The sequence below is a fragment of the Thamnophis sirtalis genome, unplaced genomic scaffold (assembly GCF_051295495.1).
Source record: "Thamnophis sirtalis isolate CommonGarterSnake01/CBP01778 unplaced genomic scaffold, rThaSir2_p1.2 scaffold_14, whole genome shotgun sequence".
Classification (NCBI taxonomy): Eukaryota; Metazoa; Chordata; class Lepidosauria; order Squamata; family Natricidae; genus Thamnophis; species Thamnophis sirtalis.
In genome coordinates, this window is record NW_028261394.1 from 40,138,173 (window position 1) to 40,161,710 (window position 23,538).

A 23,538-nucleotide genomic window follows, 5' to 3' on the forward strand; every position below is an offset into this window, starting at 1 on the left:
ACAACCGTTGTTATTAGGATACCAAGCATGGTGAAGTTTCTGCGGCGATCACACCGCAACAAAGCCACGAGTGATCCTTAAGAGATTTGAGTTTGTGGACTGAGAAGGACAAATTAGGAAAGAGGAAAGGGAGCAACAGTGGTGCCATAAGAGCGAGGGTCTCGGGTGACTCTCGTCCTCCCTAGAGACCACCTTAAAGCCAAGGGGGAATCGCGGGAGGCAAAAGCAAGACCCAGTGATGTTCACACACAATGCCCAAAGGTGCCCTCGCCTATTCCTCCTTGAACTCAAGGGGATTGGCTTCATAGTAGACAGCAGATAAAAACTCTTTTCTTTGGGGAGAGGCAGAACAAAGCTTGAAGATTGTGGACAGTAAGATCACCTTCCCATCAGAGCAACGTACAAAGGATAGAGGGGAGGTCAGAAGCAGCTTCTGCCAACTTATTCCATGCCTACCCGATACAGTTCTAACCATGAACTTCCTTCCCTAGTACTAGTAGCCCTCCTCCAGCCAGCACACTCCAGATATTTTGGACTGTGCAAGAGCATAAAATAACAAGAGTTGGAAGGGACCTTGGAGGTCTTCTAGTCCAACCCCCTGCTTAGGCAGGAAACCCTGTACCATTTCAGACAAATGGTTATCCAACATCTTCTTTAAAAACCTCCAGTGTTTGGAGCATTCACAACTTCTGGAGGCAACTTGTTCCACTGATCAATTGTTCTAATTGCCAGGAAATTCCTCCTTAGTTCTAAGTTGCTTCTCTCCTTCCTTAGTTTCCACCCATTGCTTCTTGTCCTGCCTTCAGGTTCTTTGGAGAATAGCTCCAAAGAGGGAGAATGACTCCCTCTTCTTTGTGGCAACCCTGGAGATAGAAGTTGGCTTTTTTCAATGGTTCCCCCCCCCCCCAGTAGACAGGAATACCGATTGGAGCTGATGGAACTTTGAGTCAAAGAACTCTAGTGGGAAGGAACCACATTAATGGGCTTCTGACTGATGATCTTCCATTGGTTATTAGATCTGTTTGAAGCCAACATGTGTTGAGCATTGGACACCTGTCTCCACAGCCAGAACTCCCATGGAATCTCCCAGGCATGGCCTTTTGTATCAACATGTCATTGGCTCCTCCTCTTCTGTGCTGTGACTCTACCCCCCCTTTTTTTTGCAGCTGATCCCACAATGTGTCTGTCCTAGGACACATTCTATTTTTGGGGCTGAGAGGTTGAGATGGCCTTATTTCCCTGTAGCTTTCCCTTCATTATAAATTGCTCTGTGCAGCCAAATCTAAAGAAGATTTAATGAGGCGAGACAATTAAGCAGTCAGGCAAACATGTTGCGCAATTCAAAGTCCATTTCATGGACCAAAGATCTACTAATCATACAGTAGGATGGTCTCAAGGGCTGGGAGAGAGGTAGCAAGAAGTAAAGTTAGTCTTGCTAATATCGTAGATGTCTTAAACAAGCAGCATTTAACAGAATTAACAGAGTTGGAAGGGACCTTGGAGGTCTTCTAGTCCAACCCCCTGCCTAGGCAGGAAACCCTACACCACTTCAGACAAATGGTTATCCAACATCTTCTTTAAAAACTCCCAGTGTTGGAGCATTTTCAACTTCTGGAGGCAAGTTGTTCCACTGATGAACTGTTCTCACTGTCAGGAAATTTCTCCATAGTTCTAAGTTGCTTCTCTCCTTGATTAGTTTCCACCCATTGCTTCTTGTCCTACCCTCAGTTGCTTTGGAGAATAGTTTGACTCCCTCTTCTTTTGGGGCAACCCCTGAGATATTGGAAGACTGCTATTCTGTCTCTCCTAGTCCTTCTTTTCATTAAACTAGACATACCCAATTCCTGCAATTGTTATTTATATGTTTAAGCCTCCAGTCCCCAAATCATCTATGTTGTTCTTCTCTGCACTCTTTCTAGAGTCTCCACATCTTTTTTATATAATTATATTATTCTAAGCCCTGGCTTGTTTTATCGTGATTTATGACACTGACGACAAACACATTCCCACGTTGCCTTAAGGCACAAATCAAGATTTGAAAATGGCAAAGACTGGTTTATTTACAGAGGCTGAAACCCAAGCAACGTTCACGACGGGATTACTAAAAAAAGCCACGGCTTGAAAAATCATCTCGTCCTTTGATTCTCCTACTTTAAGCTAACATACGATGCCTTTCGGCGGTGCCCTTCATCTTCCAAATTGAATTGTCCTTTTCGCAAATGAAATGCCTCCCCATTGTTAGTCTTTGCTTATGTCCATTTCTATTTCTCCAGCCCACAGTTGACTGTTTCTAAAGCTCTGATTTCTCCCCCTCCAAAAATCAGCTACTAATTCCATTTCCTTCTTCCCTTAATTAAATGCATCTCTCCACTACAGTCAACAGCCGGGCCGTTAATCCTAGCCATTCCCCTTTTCAGCAACAATGCATTTAAAATATATCACCTGTCAAAATATCAGCCCCAACGTGCTGGGCTTTCTTAATCCCGTCTTCATCCTTTTACAGAAAGAAAGGGATCCAATCACACCCAGACACTCATTCTGTGCTTCTGTTCCCCAGACTAAAACCCAGGCCTCCTTTCTCCTCATTAAAGTACCAACACAGCATCTCCATTTAATCCTCTCTGCAAAAGCTCAAAAAAAAAATCTCTGCCAGCTGACCCCCCACCCCCACCCCTCAAGATTTCTCCTTTTTCCCCTCCAAAAAAAGAAAGAAAGGAAAGGAAAAGGAGAAAGCAGTGGAAAAGGGAAAAAAGAAAAAGAAAGGAAAAATTGAAATGCCTTGGGGGTAATCACTGAATTATAGCAACACACAGCTAGAAGAGACCAATTCAGTCAAGTCTTCTTCATCCTATTCAACGTGTGCAACATATCAACTGTTCTATTCATTGAATGAAATGAGATTTTAAGCATCTCATAGATTTTGTCTAGCTGCTCTCCACTTAAAACCTGGATCTTACATCGTTTCCATTGTCTTCAGACAAAAAAAATGGTATACCTCAATTTTTTGAGAGCATTATTATTATTATTCCTGTATTTGAATAGCTCATAACTTCACAAGCAGGGTTTAGCTAGCATGACTAAGCCACACCTTAAAGTAGGGACAGAGAGTAGGCGATATATATAACAGAAGGGTGTTTCAAATCAACAAGCGCAGTTCCACTGTAATATTGTCTAAATGAACTTGACAGAGGTGGGTGACTGATGGATTAGCCCCTGAAATCTAAGGTGCAATCAGCCACAGGGAAAACCCATGCCAGCTCACCCAGCAGGCCCAAAAGAGTACGGGATCATTTTGTTAGAAGAGAAAGCAGCTTGGAAATCAGAACGACACACACCACAAATTTAAAGTTGGCATTACAGTATATCAATTATTTAGCTGTCATGAGAGAGAGAGAGAGAGAGAGAGAGAGAGAGAGAGAGAGGGAGGAAGGGAGAGAGAGAGAAAAGAAAGGAAAAAAGAAAAAAGAAGAAAATGAGAGAAGGGAGATAGATAAATAGATAGATAGATAGATAGATAGATAGATAGATAGATAGATAGATAGATAGATAGATAGATATAAGAAGGGAGGGAGATATGAAGATAGGAAGGTAAATACAAGGAAGGAGGGAGGGAGAGAAAAAGAAGAAATAAATAAATAAATAAATAAAGGTGAGAATAAAAGATTTCTTGATGGAGGTACTAAGAATATCCATTAAAAGGAAAAAAGAAAATGAGGGAAGGGAGATAGATAGATAGATAGATAGATAGATAGATAGATAGATAGATAGATAGATAGATAGATAGATAGATAGATAGATAGATGGTAGGTGGTAGGTAGATGATAGATGATAGATAGATAGATAGATAGATAGATAGATAGATAGATAGATAGATAGATAGATAGATCAGAAGGGTGGGAGATATGAAGATAGGAAGGTAAATACAAGGAAGGAAGGAAGGAAGGTGGGAGGGAGAGAAAAAGAAGAAAGAAAGAAAGAAAGGTGTAAATAAAAGATTTATTGATGGAGGTACTAAGAATATCCATTAAAAGGAAAAAAGAAAATGAGGGAAGGGAGATAGATAGATAGATAGATAGATTAGATAGATAGATAGATAGATAGATAGATAGATAGATAGATAGATAGATAGATAGATAAGAAGGGTGGGAGATATGAAGATAGGAAGATAAATACAAGAAAGGAAGGAAGGGGGAGAGAGGAAGGGAGGGGGGAGGGAGAGAGAAAAAGGAAGAAAGAAAAAGAAAGGAAGGAAGGCAAGAATAAAAGGTTGCTTGATGGAGGTATTAAGACTATCCATTAAACCTATCCCTCTCCAAACTACACAGTATTTAGAGGAGTGGGCTAAACCTTTGCTCTATGATGTTCTGTATCTGTCCTACCATTTCTCCAACCATTCGCTTCAGACCTTAAGCCCAAGATGAAACCTTAGCAAACCTTGATGAAAAAGATGCCTTTGGAGCTTAGTAAAAACAATGGGGACATTTCCCATTAATATGTTTCTTGTGGAGTCCTCTTTTCTCCATTAACAGGCAGATATTTCTATCCCCATTGAAGCAAAACCCAAGCGCTCTCATCCAAATACGTAACATTCCCATCTGCATCTCGAAGTGGAACAAGCTTAGAAAGGCGAGAGTATTTTCATTCTTCTGAACGTATAAATAATCTGCTCCCCAGGTAGGCAGCTGCTGGCCCTACCTCTACATGAAGCTCTTGGTCTAAATTCATGTGGTCCTTGGCTCAGTGTCAAATGTGCTCCACAAGTTATTAGAGTAAGCCTAGCACAAAATGATCTACCCTGTTCCCACTGCTTGGAGAGGAAGAGAGAATGAAGAGATCCACACTTTCTATCCTGGCTCCTCCCAACAGTTGTTCTGATCTAGGCTTCCCCAAAAAGCACGAGGCAGATTCCTGGTCCCGACAAAACCCCTTTTATTAAACGAATGTGAATTCCTCTCATTCACATTCAGCAAAGGCCTGGCAAACAGTCTTTCAAAGGAATATTTATGACTACAGACCTTATCTATTCTTGGAAAGCTGCCAGGTAAATGAGGTGCTGTGCAAGGAAAGAGTAGGCACAGAGTCTCTGTGACTCACGGACAGATCTTCACACTCCTGAAATGAATCTAATGACGAATTGTTTCCTGCAAAAGCCCACTCCCCTTTCGCTCCTCTTTTACTTCCCATGGGAGGGGCTTATCACCTTCCACCGGTGGCTTTACTCCCAAGTCAACCCCGATTTCTGTTGTTCTTTTCTTCTGGCAGCTCTGCGCATGCGCACACTGGGAACAGGCTCCAGCTGTTCCTCTGCCTCACTGCTGTCTAGCTCCCAAGGCACCTGATCACTGCCAGACAGCCTCGGCCCCGTCTCTGCCTCTGATGCAGAGCCATCGTCCGAGCCTTCCCCAGCCTCCAGGATTGGCTCATGATCCTCCCCAATCTCCTCACTGTCCGACTTGGCTGCTGGTTGCTGGCCAACCACAACAACAGTGGCTTATCTCCCTTTAAACATCTCCCGGGGTGTGGCTTCCAAATATATTGGCTTTCCCTATTGCAGGCTGAGACTAGAATTTGAGGAGATGAGAAACCACAAGACAAATTAGTGTCTCTACTAGCTGAGGATCAACAGACTTCAGGGGGAAGGTGGACTTCCTTAAACTGTCACCTATCTACATGCCAAAGACAGACTCTGCTCCATCAGCAGTGCAATTAGCTGGTTAGAACGGCCTCGCCGCTAATTGATAACGAGCGTGCAATGAATGGATAGGGAAGGCATTCGTTTCCGAATGTGCTCAATTATTTCTGCTGCCTTTGGGTGCCTCTTTGTCCGTTTTCAGGGCAGGTAGAAATCTAACCTCGAGGGACCACTGCAATATTTTAGACAGACAGCCCCATGCAGGCAACCCCCCCCCCCATGCATGCATTTTGATAGGTACTTACGCTGATCTTAGTTGCATCTTTACTGGTTGCCTGAAAAAGAAAAAGAAAAGGAAGGGGAGAAAAAAATTGAAACAAGAGATTTCTGAAGACCAGGAACAATGCTTCTTTCCCTCGCCATGAAAATGGAGTGGATAGCAATAGCAATAGCAGTTAGACTTATATACCGCTTCATAGGGCTTTCAGCCCTCTCTAAGCGGTTTACAGAGTCAGCATATCGCCCCCAACAACAATCCGGGTCCTCATTTTACCCACCTCGGAAGGATGGAAGGCTGAGTCAACCCTGAGCCGGTGAGATTTGAACAGCCGAACAGCCGAACTGCAGTCAGCTGAAGTAGCCTGCAGTGCTGCATTTAACCACTGCGCCACCTTGGTGCTTCTCAGAATCCATTTATGTGGTGCTAATTTATTTGGATTGGGAGTAGAGTCTAAACTCATTGGGTAGATGGTCTGGGTGAACCACAGCTGAATTGAGAAGATTCCTGTTATGTAGCAATAGCAATAGCACTTCGACTTAAATACCGCTTCACGGTGCTTTACAGCCCTCTCTAAGCAGTTTACATGGTCAGCCTCTTGCCCCCAACAATCTGGGTCCTCATTTTACCCACCTCGGAAGGCTGAAGGCTGAGTCAACTTTGAGCCTGGTGAGATTTGAACTGCCAAATTGCAGGCAGCCGGCAGTCAGCAGAAGTAGCCTGCAGTACTGCACTCCAGCCACTGTGCCACTGTGGCTCAGTGTAGATATAGTTTTGCTACCAGAAAGCAGCAGCTGAGGGCAAGAAGAGCTAAAAATCACTTTAATTTATTATATTTCAAGCAAATACAATTCCAACGGGCGTGTGAAATTGCAATGGCATGAAGCGGGGAGAAAGACCCGGCATTCAAATATTAGCTTTGAAAATCAATTTTCCTACCGTGCCATCATTTTAATGTCTTTATACGTTATTTAGCTTTTCTTCCCACCCTGCAGGTCTGTTGTCGAAGCCAACGAAAAGAGGCTCTTTTAAACGCCGAGCTCAGCCATCCAAAGAAGCTTTAAGGACTCAAGAGAAAAGGGAAGGCGGTGTCCGCGTCCAAAATGCAAACTGTGAAAAGGATGGTTTTAGGGGCTCCGGAAGAGCATTTTCTCTTGGGGCATTGGCAAGGGAAGTTGATAAAAAGTCAAAATGGCTGTTATGACCACGTGATGGAGGGCTCAGCCCTTTTGGCATGTGGCAGATGTCAAAACAAGGGCAGGGTATCAATCACAATCACAAACCCCTCTGTTTTTGCCAACCAACTGTTGAGCCATGCCAGCAAAATCTCTGTTTATGGATGTATCTTGGAGATACCTCAACTATGGAATGGCCTCCTGAGTGCAGAGCACTTGCTGAATGAAAAAAATTAAAGCCCATTCACGTCAAATTCAGTTCCTGGAGGTTTCATAGATACTTCCACCAAGGGACATCCACAAAGGGGATCAGCTTGAGGAAAGAAACATTGGGGCATCATAATACAAGTGATGGGCTTAATGCAAGGGGCATCATAATACATAATACAAGGTGGCTCAGTGGCTAAGACGCTGAGCGTGTCGATCAGAAAGGTTGGCCATTCGGCGGTTCGAATCCCTAGCGCTGCATAATGGAGTGAGCTCCCGTTACTTGTCCCAGCTTCTGCCAACCTAGCAGTTCGAAAGAGCGTAAAAAATGCAAGTAGAAAAATAGGAACCACCTTGGTGGGAAGGTAACAGTGTTCCGTGAGCCTTCGGCATTTAGTCATGCTGGGCACATGACCACGGAGACATCTTCGGACAGTGTTGGCTCTTCGGCTTTGGAACGGAGATGAGCACCGCCCCCTAGAGTCGGGAACGACTAGCACATGTGTGCGAGGGAACCTTTACCTTCACCTTTAATACAAGTCCTGTCCCTTTTCTACATGGGTTACAAAATCGCTCACCCTCCAGGTTTGTGGTTGATGTCACAACATTGTTTTTCTCATGCCGAGAAAACCAACAAGATTCAGAGGATGCTGAAGCTTAAGAACATAGAACAATAGAGTTGGAAGGGACCTTGGAGGCCTTCTTCCCCAACCCCCCTGCTCGAGCAGGAGATCTAGTGGCTCTCTTAGAAATGGTCCTACAGCTTTCTCTTAGGCTGGTTTTGTGAGCTTCTAATCAACCTGGATACTTAGTAGTCTCTCATCTAAGTTCTAACAAGGTGCAACCTCACTTAGTTTCCATGTTCAGACAAGATCAGCCATTTGCTGCGATAATTAACCAGATTTTGTGGAATAATTTATTTATCAAACTTGTATGTCGCCCGTCTTGCTGGAGGAATACTACCCTAAGATAAAACAGTGCTTTGAACTGATACTGGAAGCGTTTTAGTTGCTGGCTGGCTGGATGAATTTTCTTTTGACCTTCTTAATGGATTATTAAAAACTATCGTGCAACAAAGCTACACATTCCTAGAACAGAATTACAGAGTTGGAAGGGACCTTGGAGATCTTCTAGTCCAACCCCCTGCTTAGGCAGGAAACCCTACACCACTTCAGACAAATTGATATCCAACATCTTCTTAAAATGTCCAGTGTTGGAGCATTCACAACTTCTGGAGACAATTTGTTCCATTGATTAACTGTCAGGAAATTTCTCCTTAGTTCTAGGTTGCTTCTCTCTTTGATTAGTTTCCACCCATTGCTTCTTGTCCTATCCTCAGATGCTTTCAAGAATAGTTTGACCCCCTCTTCTTTGTGGCAACCCCTGAGATATTGGAACACTGCTATCATGTCTCCCCTAATCCTTTTCATTAAACTAGACATACCCACTTCCTTCTTAAGTTTTAGCCTCCAGTCCCCTAATCCTCTTTGTTGCTCTTCTCTGCACTCTTTCTAGAGTCTCCACATCTTTTCTACATCATGGTGTGGTTCCTTTTTTATATTTTACATAGCTTTGTACACCCTCCCCCCCTGGGATGTTTTGACGGGCAGCCTATTTAACAAACACAGAGACAAACAGCAATAAGTTACTAGAGAAAGCCACCCAATGTGAAGTGTGAACTTTAAAGTGTGCGAGTCTGCTTTTTTTCTTAAATGCACCAATGCAACTACTGCAATGAGAAAAACACAAAGACCGCAATACACATAATTAAGCTATTTTGCATCCTTTAATAAAGGTGCCCTTCGTGTTTGGAGATATTGGGGAGAAAAAAAGGGGACACTGAATTAGCATGCAACTTTCCTTGATAGCAACTGACTGTGCCACCACTATATTGGTAGAGAGCAAAGCTATTTCAGGCTAAGAGCATTGCTCTTGGTGAAGTCAGTTTTGATCGGCAGCAAGTGGGTGTCAGTGTTTCTTAATCAGAGAAAGGCTTCGCAGCAGCATCGTCCAAGTATAAATGGCTGATACATTCCTTGTAATTTTTCCAGAAGAATGACATTATTTTCCAATAAAATAAATATGTCGTGGGCTTTCTTTTTGGCTTGAAGTAGTGGGGAAATTGGGAGCAGGATCCTGGCTTAAGAGAGGAGTGGTGCGGTAGCCTAGAGGTAGAACTCTGGCCTCACAATCAGCAGGCTGTGAGTTCATTCCTAGGTAGAGGCGGATATTTCTCTCTTTGGGCACAGAGAATATATCTGTTGAACAAAACTCTGCATTGGCGACAGGAAGGGCATCCGGTAGATAAACACTCCATTCAGTTGCCTAGACTCCACCCCGCAAGGGATTATGGGCAGTGGTGAAGTTCAATTTTTTTTACTATGGGTTCTGTGGGCGTGGCTTAGTGGGTGTGGTTTGGTGGGTGTGGCAGGGGAAGGCTACTGCAAAATCTCCATTCCCACCCCACTCTGGGGCCACCCAATGGTGACATTTGCTAGTTCTCCAAACTACTCAAAAAATTTCTGCTTCCAGTTCTCCAGAACTTGTCAGAACCTGCTGGATTTCACCCCTGATTATGGGGTTATTAAAAGAAGATGATGGTGATGCTGGCTTAAGATAGAGAGAGAGAGACTGTCTTAACTGATCCAAATTGATCGGGAGCAGGGTCAAAAAAACTCAAGATGGCAGCTGCAACTCTGAGAACAAGACCTCTTCTTTTATTTATACGTGACACATATTTTAAAAAACAAAGGAAAAGGGAGAGCTTTGATTAAGTGGGTTGGATAGGAGCCGTGGTGGTGCAGTGGTCAGAGTGCAGAACTGCAGGCTACTTCTGTTGCCTGCCGGCTGCCTGCAATTTGACAGTTCAAATCTCACCAGGCTCAAGGTTGACTCAGCCTTCCATCCCTCCGTGGTTGGTAAAATGAGGACTCAAATTGTTGAGGGCAATAGGCCGACTCTGTAAAACTGCTTAGAGAGGGCTGTAAAGCACTGTAAAGCTGTATATATGTCTAAGTGCTATTGCTATAATGATTTTTCCTTTCAATGCTCTGAGAACTTGGATATGATTGGCCTTCCCTTCCAACAGTCCAGAGTTGCAACAGAGGGGAAAATGTATTTCTCCCTTCTCCCCTTCCCTAAGAAGGTACCTAAGAGTCCAACTAATAAGATTGTACTAAGAGCTGTGGTGGCACAGGGGTTAGAATGCAGCATTGCAGGCTAACTCTGCCGACTACCAGCAGTTCGATCCTGACCGGCTCAAGGTTGACTCAGCCTTCCATCCTTCCGAGGTCGGCAAAACGAGGAAGTTGGGGGCAACATGCAAATAATGCTTACACTGTAAGCTGCTCAGCACTTACAACACTGTGGAGCAGTATGTAAATCTAAGTGCCATTGCTATTGCTAACTCTGAACAGGTATGGACAAAAAGCTATACCTCTCGGCCCCACAGTCCAATGCGATAGTCCATTCAATAATCCTTTCACCTAACTGCTTTTAGATCCTAACATTTAGGACAACTTCTTCCAATAGGCTGCCTTCCAGATGTGTCGGGAAGGCAACCCCCATGATTTCCCCTTGAGTAGCAGTGGTGGGATTCAGCCAGTTTGCACCGGTTGTTAACTTTCTAAGCAGTTCGGAGAACCAGTTGTTGGAAGAAATCTCCTTTTGTTTTTTCCCACTTTACAGGGCTAATCCTGTAAGGAAGGCAGGAAGGAAACATTCTGGTGTTGTTTCTAGCCTAATCTTTATTGCCCTGCTTACAGAAACTGCCTCTCTGGTTAACCCTTATTACATTGTCACAGCTAAGGCGAAGCGCCCATCGACCTGAGTGACGTTGCGTTGGTCATGCCTACCTCGTCACATGACCACCGAGCCATGCCTACCCAGCTGGTCGTTAGGGCAGAGAACCGGTTGTTAAATTGTTTGAATCCCGCCACTGGTTTTAAGATTAGAAAAGCAGAACCCATCACAGTCAGATGTGACTTTGCAGAGAACCAGTCAAGCTTGACTTGGCTCAGCGCATTCCATGCATCCAAAGAAGGTCTCTCGTCAACATGGAATTGTTATTTTCCTTGACGGTTCCATTCTCTTAACATGCCACCCCATGCCAAGAGCAGCTGGTGGCTGGGTGCCTGTAGGCTTCGCAAATCAATTCCCGCAATCCTGGAATCTCAAGGGAGGTTGAAGACTCCAGAGGATTGCCTATCAGTCAGAGACTCGGTGAGCTGCCCGGGGTTTCAGATTTGAAATAAATACTCATTTGCATTCTGAGCCATCCTGCGTCAACTTTCCATGCTCTGTTGGCCCTGCAGTGTTACATTCCCATCTCTCATGCTGAAGTAGTCAAAAGTCAGACAATTACACGCAATTGTGAGAAGTTGGCAAGGCTAAGTTTGCCTTTGAGACCGCCTGCTGCCACATACCTCCCAGTGGCCAGTAAGATCCCACAGATTGGGCCTCCTTCAGATGCCGTCAGCCAAACAGTGTCAGCTGGCGGGCCCTCGGAGGAGAGCCTTCTCGGTGGCTGCTCCGACTCTCTGGAACCAGCTCCCCCCCGGAAATCCGGACCATACCCACTCTCATGGCCTTCAGGAAAGCTGTAAAAACTTGGCTGTTCCGGCAGCCCTGGGGCTGTTGACCTCACTGTTGAGGTCCAGCCCCGACTAGAATGAATGTATGAGGGTGTTTGTTGTTTTTAAATTGTTTTCTTTTATTGTTATGTGTTTTTTCTTATATTTTTTGTAAGCTGCCCGGAGTCCTTCGGGATTGGGCGGCATATAAATATATGAAAGAAAGAAAGAAAGAAAGAAAGAAAGAAAGAAAGAAAGAAAGAAAGAAAGAAAGAAAGAAAGAAATGGTCATCCAAAAGAAGAGCTCAGTGAGAGTTGGGTCTCTCTATTGCCATGAAGCATTGTTGACTGTCCGACAGGAGACAAGTGGAAAGCCTAGAGTGGCAGGATTATGGAGAGAGGCCTAGAGTGGACTTCTCAACCAAGCCCAGCATGATTTGCAAGGCTGGAGCCTTTCCATTGTACTAAGAGCAAGGAATAGGTGCCAGGGCGGAGCTATGCAAATGAAGTGCAGCCCACCCTGGACCTATTCCGTAATTCTCAGGACTTCTGACAGAGGTGGGGAAGGCTGAGTGTAATTTTCTGGGAACCAGCTGGAGGGGCGGTGAACTTGCACATCCGTCACAAAGACAAATAAGGATTCCCACCTCCGTAAAATTTCATTTTTTCCCTTCGTCGCACGTAGGTAACCTTTGAATGCAATTGGGAGGGTTCAGGGTGCGTTTTCGTGCAAAACCCTCTCCTTATTCTATGATTGGAGGGGATCAATCGATTTTGGTTGAGGGATCTGTTGAAATCCATTCTATAGAGCAGTGTTTCTCAACCTTGTCAACTTGAAGATGTCTGGACTTCAACTCCCAGAATTCCCCAGCCAGCATTCGCTGGCTGGGGAATTCTGGGAGTTGAAGTCCAGACAACTTCAAGTTGACAAGGTTGAGAAACACTGCTATAGAGGATTCTGGCTGCAGGAAGATCCATGGAGGGTAGGGTTGAAAAAAAATGCCAAGATAGAGCTGCCATTTTTTTTTAACTTTTCCGATTCCATGCCTTTCCCCTCCCAGTGGGAATCCTTGTCTGATCGCACACCTACAGAGCCATAGATTTTGTGAGTGGATCTTTAGGCAGTTCTCATCCAGTCGACGGATGATCAGCGATCTTTGCTGGTGCTCATGCGTTAAAGGTGAGTGAGCCCCTTCAAACCCAAAGCCAGCTCAGAGCTTGGCTTCTTAGGAAAAAGGCTCTTGAAATCTTCACCTGCTTCCCTTGGACTACATTTAATTATCACATGTCAAGAGAAGACATAAATCATCCCTCTGCAGAGATTGCCCGCAATGTCTCCGGAGGATGGACATGCACAAGCCCAACTGAGTTTAAAAGCGGGGCGGGGTGGGGGGGGAGGGAAACCTGCAACCCTTCGATATTTAGAATGAATCATCTGCATAGTGGACTTTATTTTGTCAAACAACAACCAGTCCTTTGAATCTTGTTGATTTATTTATTTATGAAGGGAGGGAGGGAGGGGGGAATAGAGGGAAGGAAGGAAATAAGGAAGGAAGGACTGAAGGAAGGATACAGAGAAGCATGAAAGGGAGGAAGAAAGGGAGAGGGGATGGAAGGAAATCAGGGAGGAAGGAAGGAAGGAGAATGGAGGGAGGAAGAGAAGGGGGAGTGAAGGAAATAAGGACGGAAGGATAGAAGGAAGGAGAAGGGAGGGAGGGAGAAAGAGAGGCAGGGGAAGGGAAGGAAATAAGGGGGGGAGGAAGGAAGAATAAGGAGAAGGGAGGGAGTGGAGAAGAGAGGGGGGTGAAGGAAATAAGGAAGGAAGGATAGAAGGAAGGAGAAGAGAGGGAGAGAGGAAGAGAGGAAGGGGGAGGGAAGGAAATAAGGGAGGAAGGAAGGAAGAATAAGGAGAAGGGAGGGAGTGGAGAAGAGAGGGAGGGAAGGAAGGATAGAAGGAAGGAGAAGGGAGGAAGGGAGGAAGAGAGGAAGGGGGATGGAAGGAAATAAGGGAGGAAGGAAGAATAAGGAGAAGGGAGGGTGTGGAGAAGAGAGGGAGGGAAGGAAATAAGGAAGGAAGGATAGAAGGAAGGAGAAGAGAGGGAGAGAGGAAGGGGGAGGGAAGGAAATAAGGGAGGAAGGAAGGAAGAATAAGGAGAAAGGAGGGAGTGGAGAAGAGAGGGAGGGAAGGAAATAAGGAAGGACGGAAGGAAGGAGAAGGGAGGGAGGGAGGAAAAGAGGGGGAAGGAATGGAGGATAAGGAGAAGGGAGGGACAGAGGAAGAATTTAATGCGTGCTTAACAGCAATGAATTTTAAGCTCTCAATAGAACTAGCTGATTGGCTTTGCAAAGATGACAAAACCTTATTTCCACACAAATAGGGTTCAGTTTGAGAATCAACCTCTCAGTTAATGAGAACTTAAGTACAAATGTTGAGACAGGAATAGATGGATGGATAGGTAGATAGATGATAGATGACAGACAGGCAGACCACCAAGGATGGTTAAATACATACGCTATGAGATTCCAGTCAAACATCATCTTTAAAAAACCTCTCATACTTTCTATGCCTTCCACTTAAATCTCACCATTTAATTATTATTAGTCAACTTTAGGTAGGTTCCATTTCAAACAAACAAACATAAAACCCCATTTGACTCATTTCGGTAGTGAGAATACTAGTCAAAAGGGCTGCACCATACAGGGGATCATCATAAAATCTGTCCGTGTACATATTTTTAACACTTTTAAAAATGCCTGTATACACCCCCGTTAGACGTAGAAGCTCTGAAAAAAGAAGCCCATGACTTTTAAGATTGTCTTTCGGACCCTGCTTAGTCAGCTTTTATGATTGGGATTTCATGAAAGGCATTTTGCATTGGCCCCGGGGACTGTCCACATCTGGACTCCCTTCAAAATGCAGCTGTGAACCTTTAAAGCTTATGGTGGTTTGAGAAAAATTACTACCTTGGCCTGAAGGAGGAGCAAAGGCTTGGCTTCTGAGGCATGTGTGTGTTTGTGTGTGTGTGTGTTACAATTTTAAAATAATCATCATAGGGTTGGAAGGGCCCTTAGAGGTCTTCTAGTCCAACCCCCTGCTCGAGCCAGAGACCTTCTAGATTATGTCACCATCTTGACTTTTTTTGACCATTCCTGGTAGATGTTCTGTTTCGTTGGAAGATTATGAGGTGGAATCTTTTAAGGGACCGGCTTTTAACGATGACATTTCCTCTTCAGGAAAATTAAACCAGCTCCTTTTCTGGTTGGATTGATTGGTTGATTGACAGATAGGCCCTAAATATGGCTTTTTTTTCTGGATTCTTTGCACTGGAAGAATACGACATGTATGAATTTGTTCTTGGTTTTGTGGCTTTACTGGCTGAGCTTGAACGACGCTATTTCTGATAATCTTCCTGTTGAACTCTGTGCTGTTATTTCATTGTTTTATGACTTCAGCCAATTTCATGGTCCAGAGTATACTGTTTGGGAAAACAAACGTCCTCTTGAAAAACATCAGGATGTTTATTAAATTAATTGTTATTGATTACTTTTGTTAGGTTTATATTTTCCTTCCTCCCTCCAGGAGCAAAAGGGGGTATAGGCTGGGTCTCTTTCTCTCTTTTTCCTGCAACCATGTAGGTTGGGTTGGGCAGAGAGAGATTAACTCGGCCCAAGTCTCTCTCACACACACAGGAATTTTCATGGAGGAGAATAGATTTGATCTTCCCAATCCTGGTCCAACATCTGGACCACTTCAAATGTGTAGGCCTATTTGGATGACTCTATCTCTCCCCCTTATAACTCTACTGAAGTATTTCCAATTCTATGAAGGAATGAAGATGAACACAATAAAAAGGACTGGCCACTTTATTACATTTTTATGATTCAAAGGGCAGTTTGTAACTAAATGGAGATCTCCAAGTCCAACCTTAATATACTACATAGTTGACTGCAATCATATTTTTCTTACTCTTTATTGAACTTGTGGCCTATATAGTTCTGTCTGTCCACCAACCCATCCATCCATCCATCCATCCATCCATCCATCCATCCATGTGTATCCATCTGTCCACCTATCCATCTGTCTGTTTATCCATCCATCTGTCTATCTCTCTATCTGTCTGTCTATTCATCCATCCATCAATCTACCCATCTGTCTATCCATCCATCTATCTATCCATCCATCCATCTGTCTATCTCTATCCATCCATCCATATATCTGTCTATCCATCCATCCATCCATCCATCCATCCATCCATCCATCCATCCATCCATCCATCCATGTGTATCCATCTGTCCACCTATCCATCTGTCTATTTATCCATCCATCTGTCTATCTCTCTATCCATCTGTCTATTCATCCATCCATCAATCTACCCATCTGTCTATCCATCCATCTGTCTATCCATCAGTCTATCTATCTATCTATCTATCTATCTGTCTGTCTGTCTGTCTGTCTGTCTGTCTGTCTGTCTGTCTTTCCGTCTGTCTATCCATCCATCTATCTGTCTATCTCTATCATCCATCCATCCATCCATCCATCCATCCATCCATCTATCCATCCATCCATATCCATCTATCCACCTATCCATCTGTCTGTCTATCCATCCATCCATCAGTCTATCTCTATCCATCTATCCATCTGTCTATCCATCCACCCACCTACCCACCCACCATCTCATCCAACATATGTCTGTCTGTCTGTCTGTCTATCTGTCTGTCATCTAGCTACCAAAGTTAGATGAAAGGCAAGAACATCTATAAACAAAGACCTTAGCACCAACCAAAATGTCGCCAAAACATTTCTCTAAATTTTTTTCTTAGTAGAGGTCTACAATAATCCTACAAAATGTGCCGGTAGAAGCAATAACAAGAATTTCTGGAATACTATCTATCTGGAACATTGTACCCTGCGTGAGATCCTTCTTCTCATCCTGAAGCTGAGAGTGGACGGAAATCAGTGTTTATGCTGTGATGTACGGAATTTCTTTTTTTCCTCCCTCTGTTCTTTCCCAGTATAGTTTGGTAATGATCTGAGTGGATCCCCCTGAATTCTATAATTTTATTTTATTATATTATATTATTATTGTATTTTATTGATTTTATTTTTTAATTTTATTGTCTCCCACCGTCAGAGCAGGGAACCCGTACCATCTAATATTCCCTCCTTCTCCTATTTTGCTTATAACAATCTTGTGAGGTGGGTTGGGCTGAGAGGCTGAGACTCGCCCCAAATCACCCAAGTGGCTTCCATGCAAACTAGAATTCACAGTCTCCCAGTTTCAAGCCTGGTGCCTGAACCCTTAAACCAACCTAGGTCTCATTCACGGAGAAAGAGATTGTTTGCATTTCACTGCATGTGGTGTCTGCCTATGAGAGGCCTGGGCTTCCTCCACCCTAACCAGAACTGAAATAATATGAGTTATCAGTAGCACCATCCATCTCTGCTCTCCCATTTGATCTGTAGAAGCTTACCTATTCACCACATCAGGACCAAAGGTGTCTAAAGTGTGGGTCTGGCTGGGTCAAACCCTTTCTACCCCGGACAGTGTCTTCAGAAGAAGGCCAGGAAAGATGGTGAATGGCCCACTCCTGACGTGGTTTTTTTTTTAAATCTGAGTGGCAAACTTTCCTGCAGATGCTACGAAGCCTCCAGGTTGAAGGATTAGACTACGGCAGCTCACCATCGTTCAGAACTCTTCTGAGAACCGAAACCACGAATCTCAACTCGACAAATTGGAAAAACCAGGGTGCAGACTATGGGTTTTCCTAAGGCGTCGCAGTGATGTCGTTCACTGGTTATCGGGCACCGTAACATACGGGATAAGCAGCAACGTCTGAACATGCAACCAGATGCGCAGGAGAGTCTGGGTGGTGACATCATGCCCTGGATGTGGTCTCTGAACTTTGATATCTCCTACACCTTTGACCCTTTCAGATGCTAATCAGCACTCGTGAACTAGGCACAGATCCATAATTATTTTGAGCACCCGTGGGTGGAAAGGACTGCATAAATGGTCCCCTTGGGTTGCTTCTGTACTTTCCCTGCGTGTCTGAATTAGCTCCCGAGGCAGAAAGAACCCAGAAAAATGCAGTTTTGTTGCTTATGTTGCTCCTCCGTTTCTATCAGCCATATAGGACTCTGTAGCAAATCACGTTAATTGATAGTGGGGGAATGTAATTGCATCATTGGGAAGTAGGTTTATTTATTTATTATTTCATTACCTTGCTTCTGCTGCCGGGGCCACTGATGGCTACCTCGTGTGGGAGCTCTCGTGCTGATTCCTTAAGGTACCACCATTGGATTTCCAAGGAGTAAGAGGCAGATCCACTGGCCCGAAAAGCACAAGGCATCTCAATATCATCTCCCTCCCTAACCGTCACATCTTTAGGAACTTCGGTAAATGTAGCTGAAGATAAAAAGAAGGACAAGGAAACTAGAGGGTTGCAGAAAGGAAGGAAGGAAGGAAAGAAGACAGGGAGGGAGGGGAGAAGAGGGAAGGAGAGAGGGAGAACCAAAGGGAGGAAGGAAAGGAAAGAAAGGAAGGGAGGGAGGAAGAGGAAAAGAGGGAGGGAGAGGCAGAGGGAAGAAGGAAGGAAGGAGCAAGAATAGAGGAAGGAAGGAAGGAAGAAAGGGAGGGAGGGAGAGAAGAAGAGGCAAAGGAGGAAGGAAAGGAAAGAAAGGAAGGGAGGGAGAGAAAAAGAGGGAGGGAGAAGCAGAAGGAAGAAGAAAGGAGTGATAATAGGGGAAGGAAGGAAGAGAGGGAGGGGAAAAGAGGGAGGGAGAGAGTGGGGGCAAAGGAGGGAGGGAGGAAGAAAGGGAGGGAGGGGAAAAGAGGGAGAGAGAGAGGGAGAGGCAAAGGGAAGAAGGAAGGAAGGAAGGAGAATGGAGGAAGGGCGGGAGGAAAGAGAGGGGAAGATATGAAGGAGGGAGGATGGGAGGGAAGGGAAGAAGGGAGAAAGGAGGGAAGGGGAGAAGAAAGAAATGAAGGAAAGACAGACATTCCCAAGTACTTTTGCTAAAACCGGAGAGGCAAGCCAAAAACCCTGCACCAGGGCGATTTCTCAGCCTCCTTAAACCCATGGAGACATTGCCACACAAACTGGTTCCCTGGTCGTACACAACCACAAACACTGAGAAAGAAAGAAGGAAAGGAAGAAAACAAAAAACCCAAAGGAAATCTGAAAGACATCTAAACAACCCCCCCCTCCCGAATGCCAAAGACCTTCCTGAAGTCGTTCTTCCAATTCCGAATAGGGCACCCATCTCCCTGCGTGCCAGCCAGTAAGTTCACCAGCCCTCCCTCCTTCTGAATGAGGGACTGGGGAAACCCCCCCCTCCCTCCTCCCCAATACCAGGTAGACACCCCCCCTCCCCATCACTGCAGTCTCGGCACCCATCCATGTCAGACAAGTGGCTAAGGAGCCCCTTTAAAAGTTTGCAGAAATCCTTCCTCCCCTCCCCTCGGATGCCCACGTCCTGGGCTCTGCCAGCACCCATGCTTTGCCCCCCTTTCGGCAGCTGTGAGGCTTCGGGAACGGGCGTCCTGGTTCCCCCCCACCATTTCCCACAGTCTCCGGTTTAGCTTTGATTTTCTTCCGCCCTCTCTGCAGCAGAGTGCAGCTGGCCCCCAATCCTGCAGCTTTGGCTGGTGTGTTTTGCACGCACCCTTTGGCTTCAGCTTCAAAACCGTGCATTTGCAGCGGGGGGGGGGGGCTACTTATGACCCATAGCTGCCCCTAACAGAGAGTCATTTTTTTCACCCTCCGTTCCTTCATCTCTCTCTCTGTGTGTCTCTCTCTGTCTCTCTCTCTCATTTCCCTATCCACAAACATGCGTAGCAATTTAGTGTTTTGCCTTTCAGAAAACAGATGTGTTAATAAACATTGCACTGATTTTAAAAAAAATAACTGTGGCAACTACACAGAAGGGTAGGCTCTCCGGCACTCCCCTCCTCCCCTCCTTCCCCTTGCTGTTCACGTCCGACCTGCCTTATTTTGCTACCTAGAGTACCCAAAAAAGAAAAAAAAAGAGAAGTTTGCGGACTTACCCTGTACTAGGAGCAGCAAAGGAGCATTAAGCATCAAGTAAGACAGGGCGCCGAATAGCCCTCGATTTTCCATCTCATAAATGTATCCTTTAAGGTGCAAATGAACAAGAGGGGGGAAAAAATTGGGAGGAATGGTCCTCACTCCGCCAGGCTAGGAATTCTTAAATCCCATGGCAAACCGTAGATCTCTAGACAAGAGTGTTGGCCACCGGTTGTCCAGGATTTGGTTAAATCATCATCATCATCATCATCATCATCATCATCATCATCGCCACCGCCACCATCAACCAAAACAAAACAAGAGATGGCTTCTAAAAAATCAAGACGCCTTCCAAGTCCAATAGGCTCAACAGTGTGGTTTTCGCCTCCCCCCCTCCTCCTCTGCTTCTGGAAGCTCGAATTAAATCCACATCCAGGTGGCCCCAAGGAAATCCAATGGTCATGAGGTCTGGAAGCTTGGATCCCGAAGCACACAGAAGGGTAAATCTGGTCGGCTTTTTTTTCCTCCCCCTTCCCCAAACGCCCCGTCTCTCCCCTTTCCTAAGGCAAAAAAACCCCCTCCGGTTCAACTTCCTTGCGTCGGATGGGATTTTCCGGTGTCCAAAGAGAAGGAGGAACGCCAGACTCGGCTGGCCAGACCCATCGGAGGTCGTATATTTTGGGCTTTCCCCCTTGCCCCCTCCCCGGTTTCTCTTAAGGGGTGGGTTTTTTTTCCTTCCAAAGGAGATGCCTGATCTCTGCAATATTCTTCTTTCTCTTCCGCCGCGCTCTGCTTTGCTCCTGCCAGATAGATCTGAAATCTCTCTCTCTCCCTCCCTCCCTCTCTCTCTCTGTCTCTTTCTCTCTCTCCCTCCACCCCAGCGCTGCAAGGTCCGAATTAAACGCAGGAATCAAAAGGCTGAATTCCTCCTGCTTTTTTTTTTTTTTAAAATATTTTTTAACCCCCTCGCTTCGCGTCTCCAACGAAACACACACCGCTCAACCTATGCGAGGGACTTCGCTAGCTGACGTTCCCGGAGCGAGGCCGGTTCCGAAACGGAGACGGCGGGGGTGGGGTTAGGAAGGAAGGAAGGAGGGAGGGAGGGAGGGAGGGAAGGAAGGGGGCAAAATTAAATTGTGCCTCCCTGAAATCAAAAGGGGTCGCGTCGGAAAGAGACACGCCCCCCACCCCCAACATGGTCCCATCGCGCCATCCAAACTGGGGGAGGGAAGGGAGGGGAGATGGAAAGGGAAGGCAGATCCCCCAAACTGTCCGCCTCGGAGACGCGGTTTTTTTTTTTGGGCTTGTCTGCTCGGTCGTCTTGCTCGAAGAGGAGGCAAGGGGCAGGGAGGGGGCTGGGTGGGAGGAAGGGGAACCCCTTCCCTCTCTCCCTCCCTCTCCCTCCCACTCCCACCCTCCCTGTCCCTCCCTTACTCCCTCTCCCCCTCCCTCTCTCTCTCCCCCTCCCTCCCTGTCCCTCTCTCTGTGTGTTTTGGGGGGAGGTAGCCGACGGGGAAGCGCCTTCCGCAAGAGACCAGCGTCTGGTGGTCCCGAAGTGCGCTTTCCCACGTTCATCCCACAGGAGCCTTGTCCCAACCGGGGAGCAAGAGGCGTCGCTTGCCACGAAGCTTCCTTTTCTCTCCCCCCCCCACCCCCCAGCCATCCGGGCTAACAACATTCTAGTAGGGCCGTCTGTGTGTGTGTGTCTGTTTGTGTGTCTTTGGATGGATCTCCCTTGCTCCCCCCCCTGCAAAAGCGCCAATTGCGCTTCAAGTTTCAGCAAAACAAGAAATAAATCGGGCGGGTGGGTGGCGTGTTATCAATCTAAGAGACGCTTCTCTCAAAACCCGACCCCTTTTCACAGGTCAGGGGTGTCCTCCGACGCCTGGACGCCCCCCTTGCAAACGCACGGGATCCCCCCCCCAAGCCCCTCTCCACTCCCCCTGCTCCGTCCCCCAGCAATAGTGGCCGTCACTCCCCCTCCTTTTTTTTTTACTATCGCCTTTTTCTTTAAAAAAGCCATTCGCGACCCAGAGAGACCCCAGAAAAAAAAGGGGGGGTTAAAAGGAAAGGGAAATGAGCCGGTGGGGGCAGGGAGGGGACGCCCGAAGGAGATTTGATGGGCCGGAGGTCAATCAGATGCCATCCAGCTCTTCCCCAATACCCAAATATTGTCCCTTTGGTTCAAACGCGGGATGCGGCTGCCTCTAGAGGAGCTGAGGGAGCAAGAAAGCTGGAGGGGGGGGGGAGGGAAATAGGGAGGGGGGTTGTTATCCCCCTCCCCGTCTACCCTAGCTGGAAGTCTGCATTGGAGAGGCCGAAGCGTGCCGGAGCGACGGACACAGGCCGAGAAGACGTGGCGGTGGTGAGTGAGTGAGTGGTGGGAGACGAGGGGAGCTAGAAGTGGGGACCGAACAGGAGAGAGACTAGTTGATTCAGTTCAAGATGGATTTCCGGCTTGGGAGGAAAGGCTACTTCTGCTGCCTCTGCTGCTGCTGGGCCGGAGGAGCGAAGAGGGGGTGTTAACGTCTCCGTTTCCCCATCCTCAGTGAAAGGACTTTGGAGAGGGTGGGGAGTGGGGGAAGGAGATACTCACCTGCCCTCATCTGGAATTGCTGAATATGGGCAGGGGGTGTTTGGAACCTCTTTTTCCCCCTTCTTTCTCAGAAAGCTAACTGGACTTATCTCCCCTCTCCCCTTGCTGCTCACTCCCTGTGGATACTTTAAGGAGAAGGTGTGTGTGTGTGGGGGGGGGGGGTAGCATTATAGTAGGGAAGGAAAGAAGGGAAGGAGGGAGGGAGAAAGAAAAGAAGAAAAGAAGGAAGAAATGGAGGGAGGGAGGAAGGAAGAAAGAAAGAAAAAGAAAGAAAGAGAAAAGAAGGGAGAAATGGAGGAAGGGAGTAAAAGGAAGGGAAAGAAAGAAAGAAATGGAGGGAGGGAGGAAGAAAGAAAGAAAAAGAAAGAAAGAGAAAAGAAGGCAGAAATGGAGGAAGGGAGTAAAAGGAAGGGAAAGGAAGAAAGAAATTGAGGGAGGGAGGAAGAAAGAAAGAAAAAGAAAGAGAAAAGAAGGAAGAAATGGAGGAAGGAAGGGAGAAAAGGAGGAAGGGAGAAATGGAGGAAGGAAGGGAGTAAAAGGAAGGGAAAGAAAGGAAGAAATGGAGGGAGGAAGAAAGAGAAAGGAAAAAAGAAATGGAGGAAGGAAGGAAGAGAGGGAGGAAGGGAGAAATGGAGGAAGGAAGAAAGAAAAAAGGAAAGACAGAAGGAAAGAAGGAAGCAAGGAAGTAAGAAGACGAGGAAGGAAGGCAATAACTATATCAAGATAAACCAAAATGGCTCAAAAACTCATAACCTCTCTTTTTTTTGCTGCTTTACTTGCTCCTAAGAAAGACATCACAATCCTCTGGATTTTTGGATTTGGAGGCAAAAAGCTTCTGTCACAACATTATGCCAGCTGCATATGATGCCAGGCATGATGAAGTTTGACTTTGGGTAGCTGTTCTCCTGCCTGGGTTTAATGTCAGCCTGTGGTGCAATCCAGCATATGGGCATTTCTTTAACATTCTGTGTATTGTTTGAATGCAGAAAACTGATCAATCCACTTGCTAATTGAGAAGCTTTGCACAAAATTCACTGGAAGGGAATATAAAC

The 23,538-nt window shown here is 45.9% G+C and overlaps 1 protein-coding gene across 1 annotated transcript in view; it reads right to left on the reverse strand.

Annotated features, from left to right (window-relative positions):
- The window catches only part of VSTM2B (V-set and transmembrane domain containing 2B), a 61,825-nt gene extending 40,622 nt beyond the window's left edge, over positions 1–21,203 (reverse strand). The window contains exons 1-3 of the mRNA XM_087728623.1: positions 19,911–21,203; positions 18,085–18,269; positions 5,938–5,967 (exon numbers count right to left, since the gene is read on the reverse strand). Coding sequence (XP_087584749.1) covers positions 5,938–5,967; positions 18,085–18,269; positions 19,911–19,983 — 288 coding nt within the window. The 5' untranslated portion in view covers positions 19,984–21,203. The remainder of the gene's footprint in view (positions 1–5,937; positions 5,968–18,084; positions 18,270–19,910) is intronic.
- Between the last annotated feature and the right edge of the window lie 2,335 nt (positions 21,204–23,538).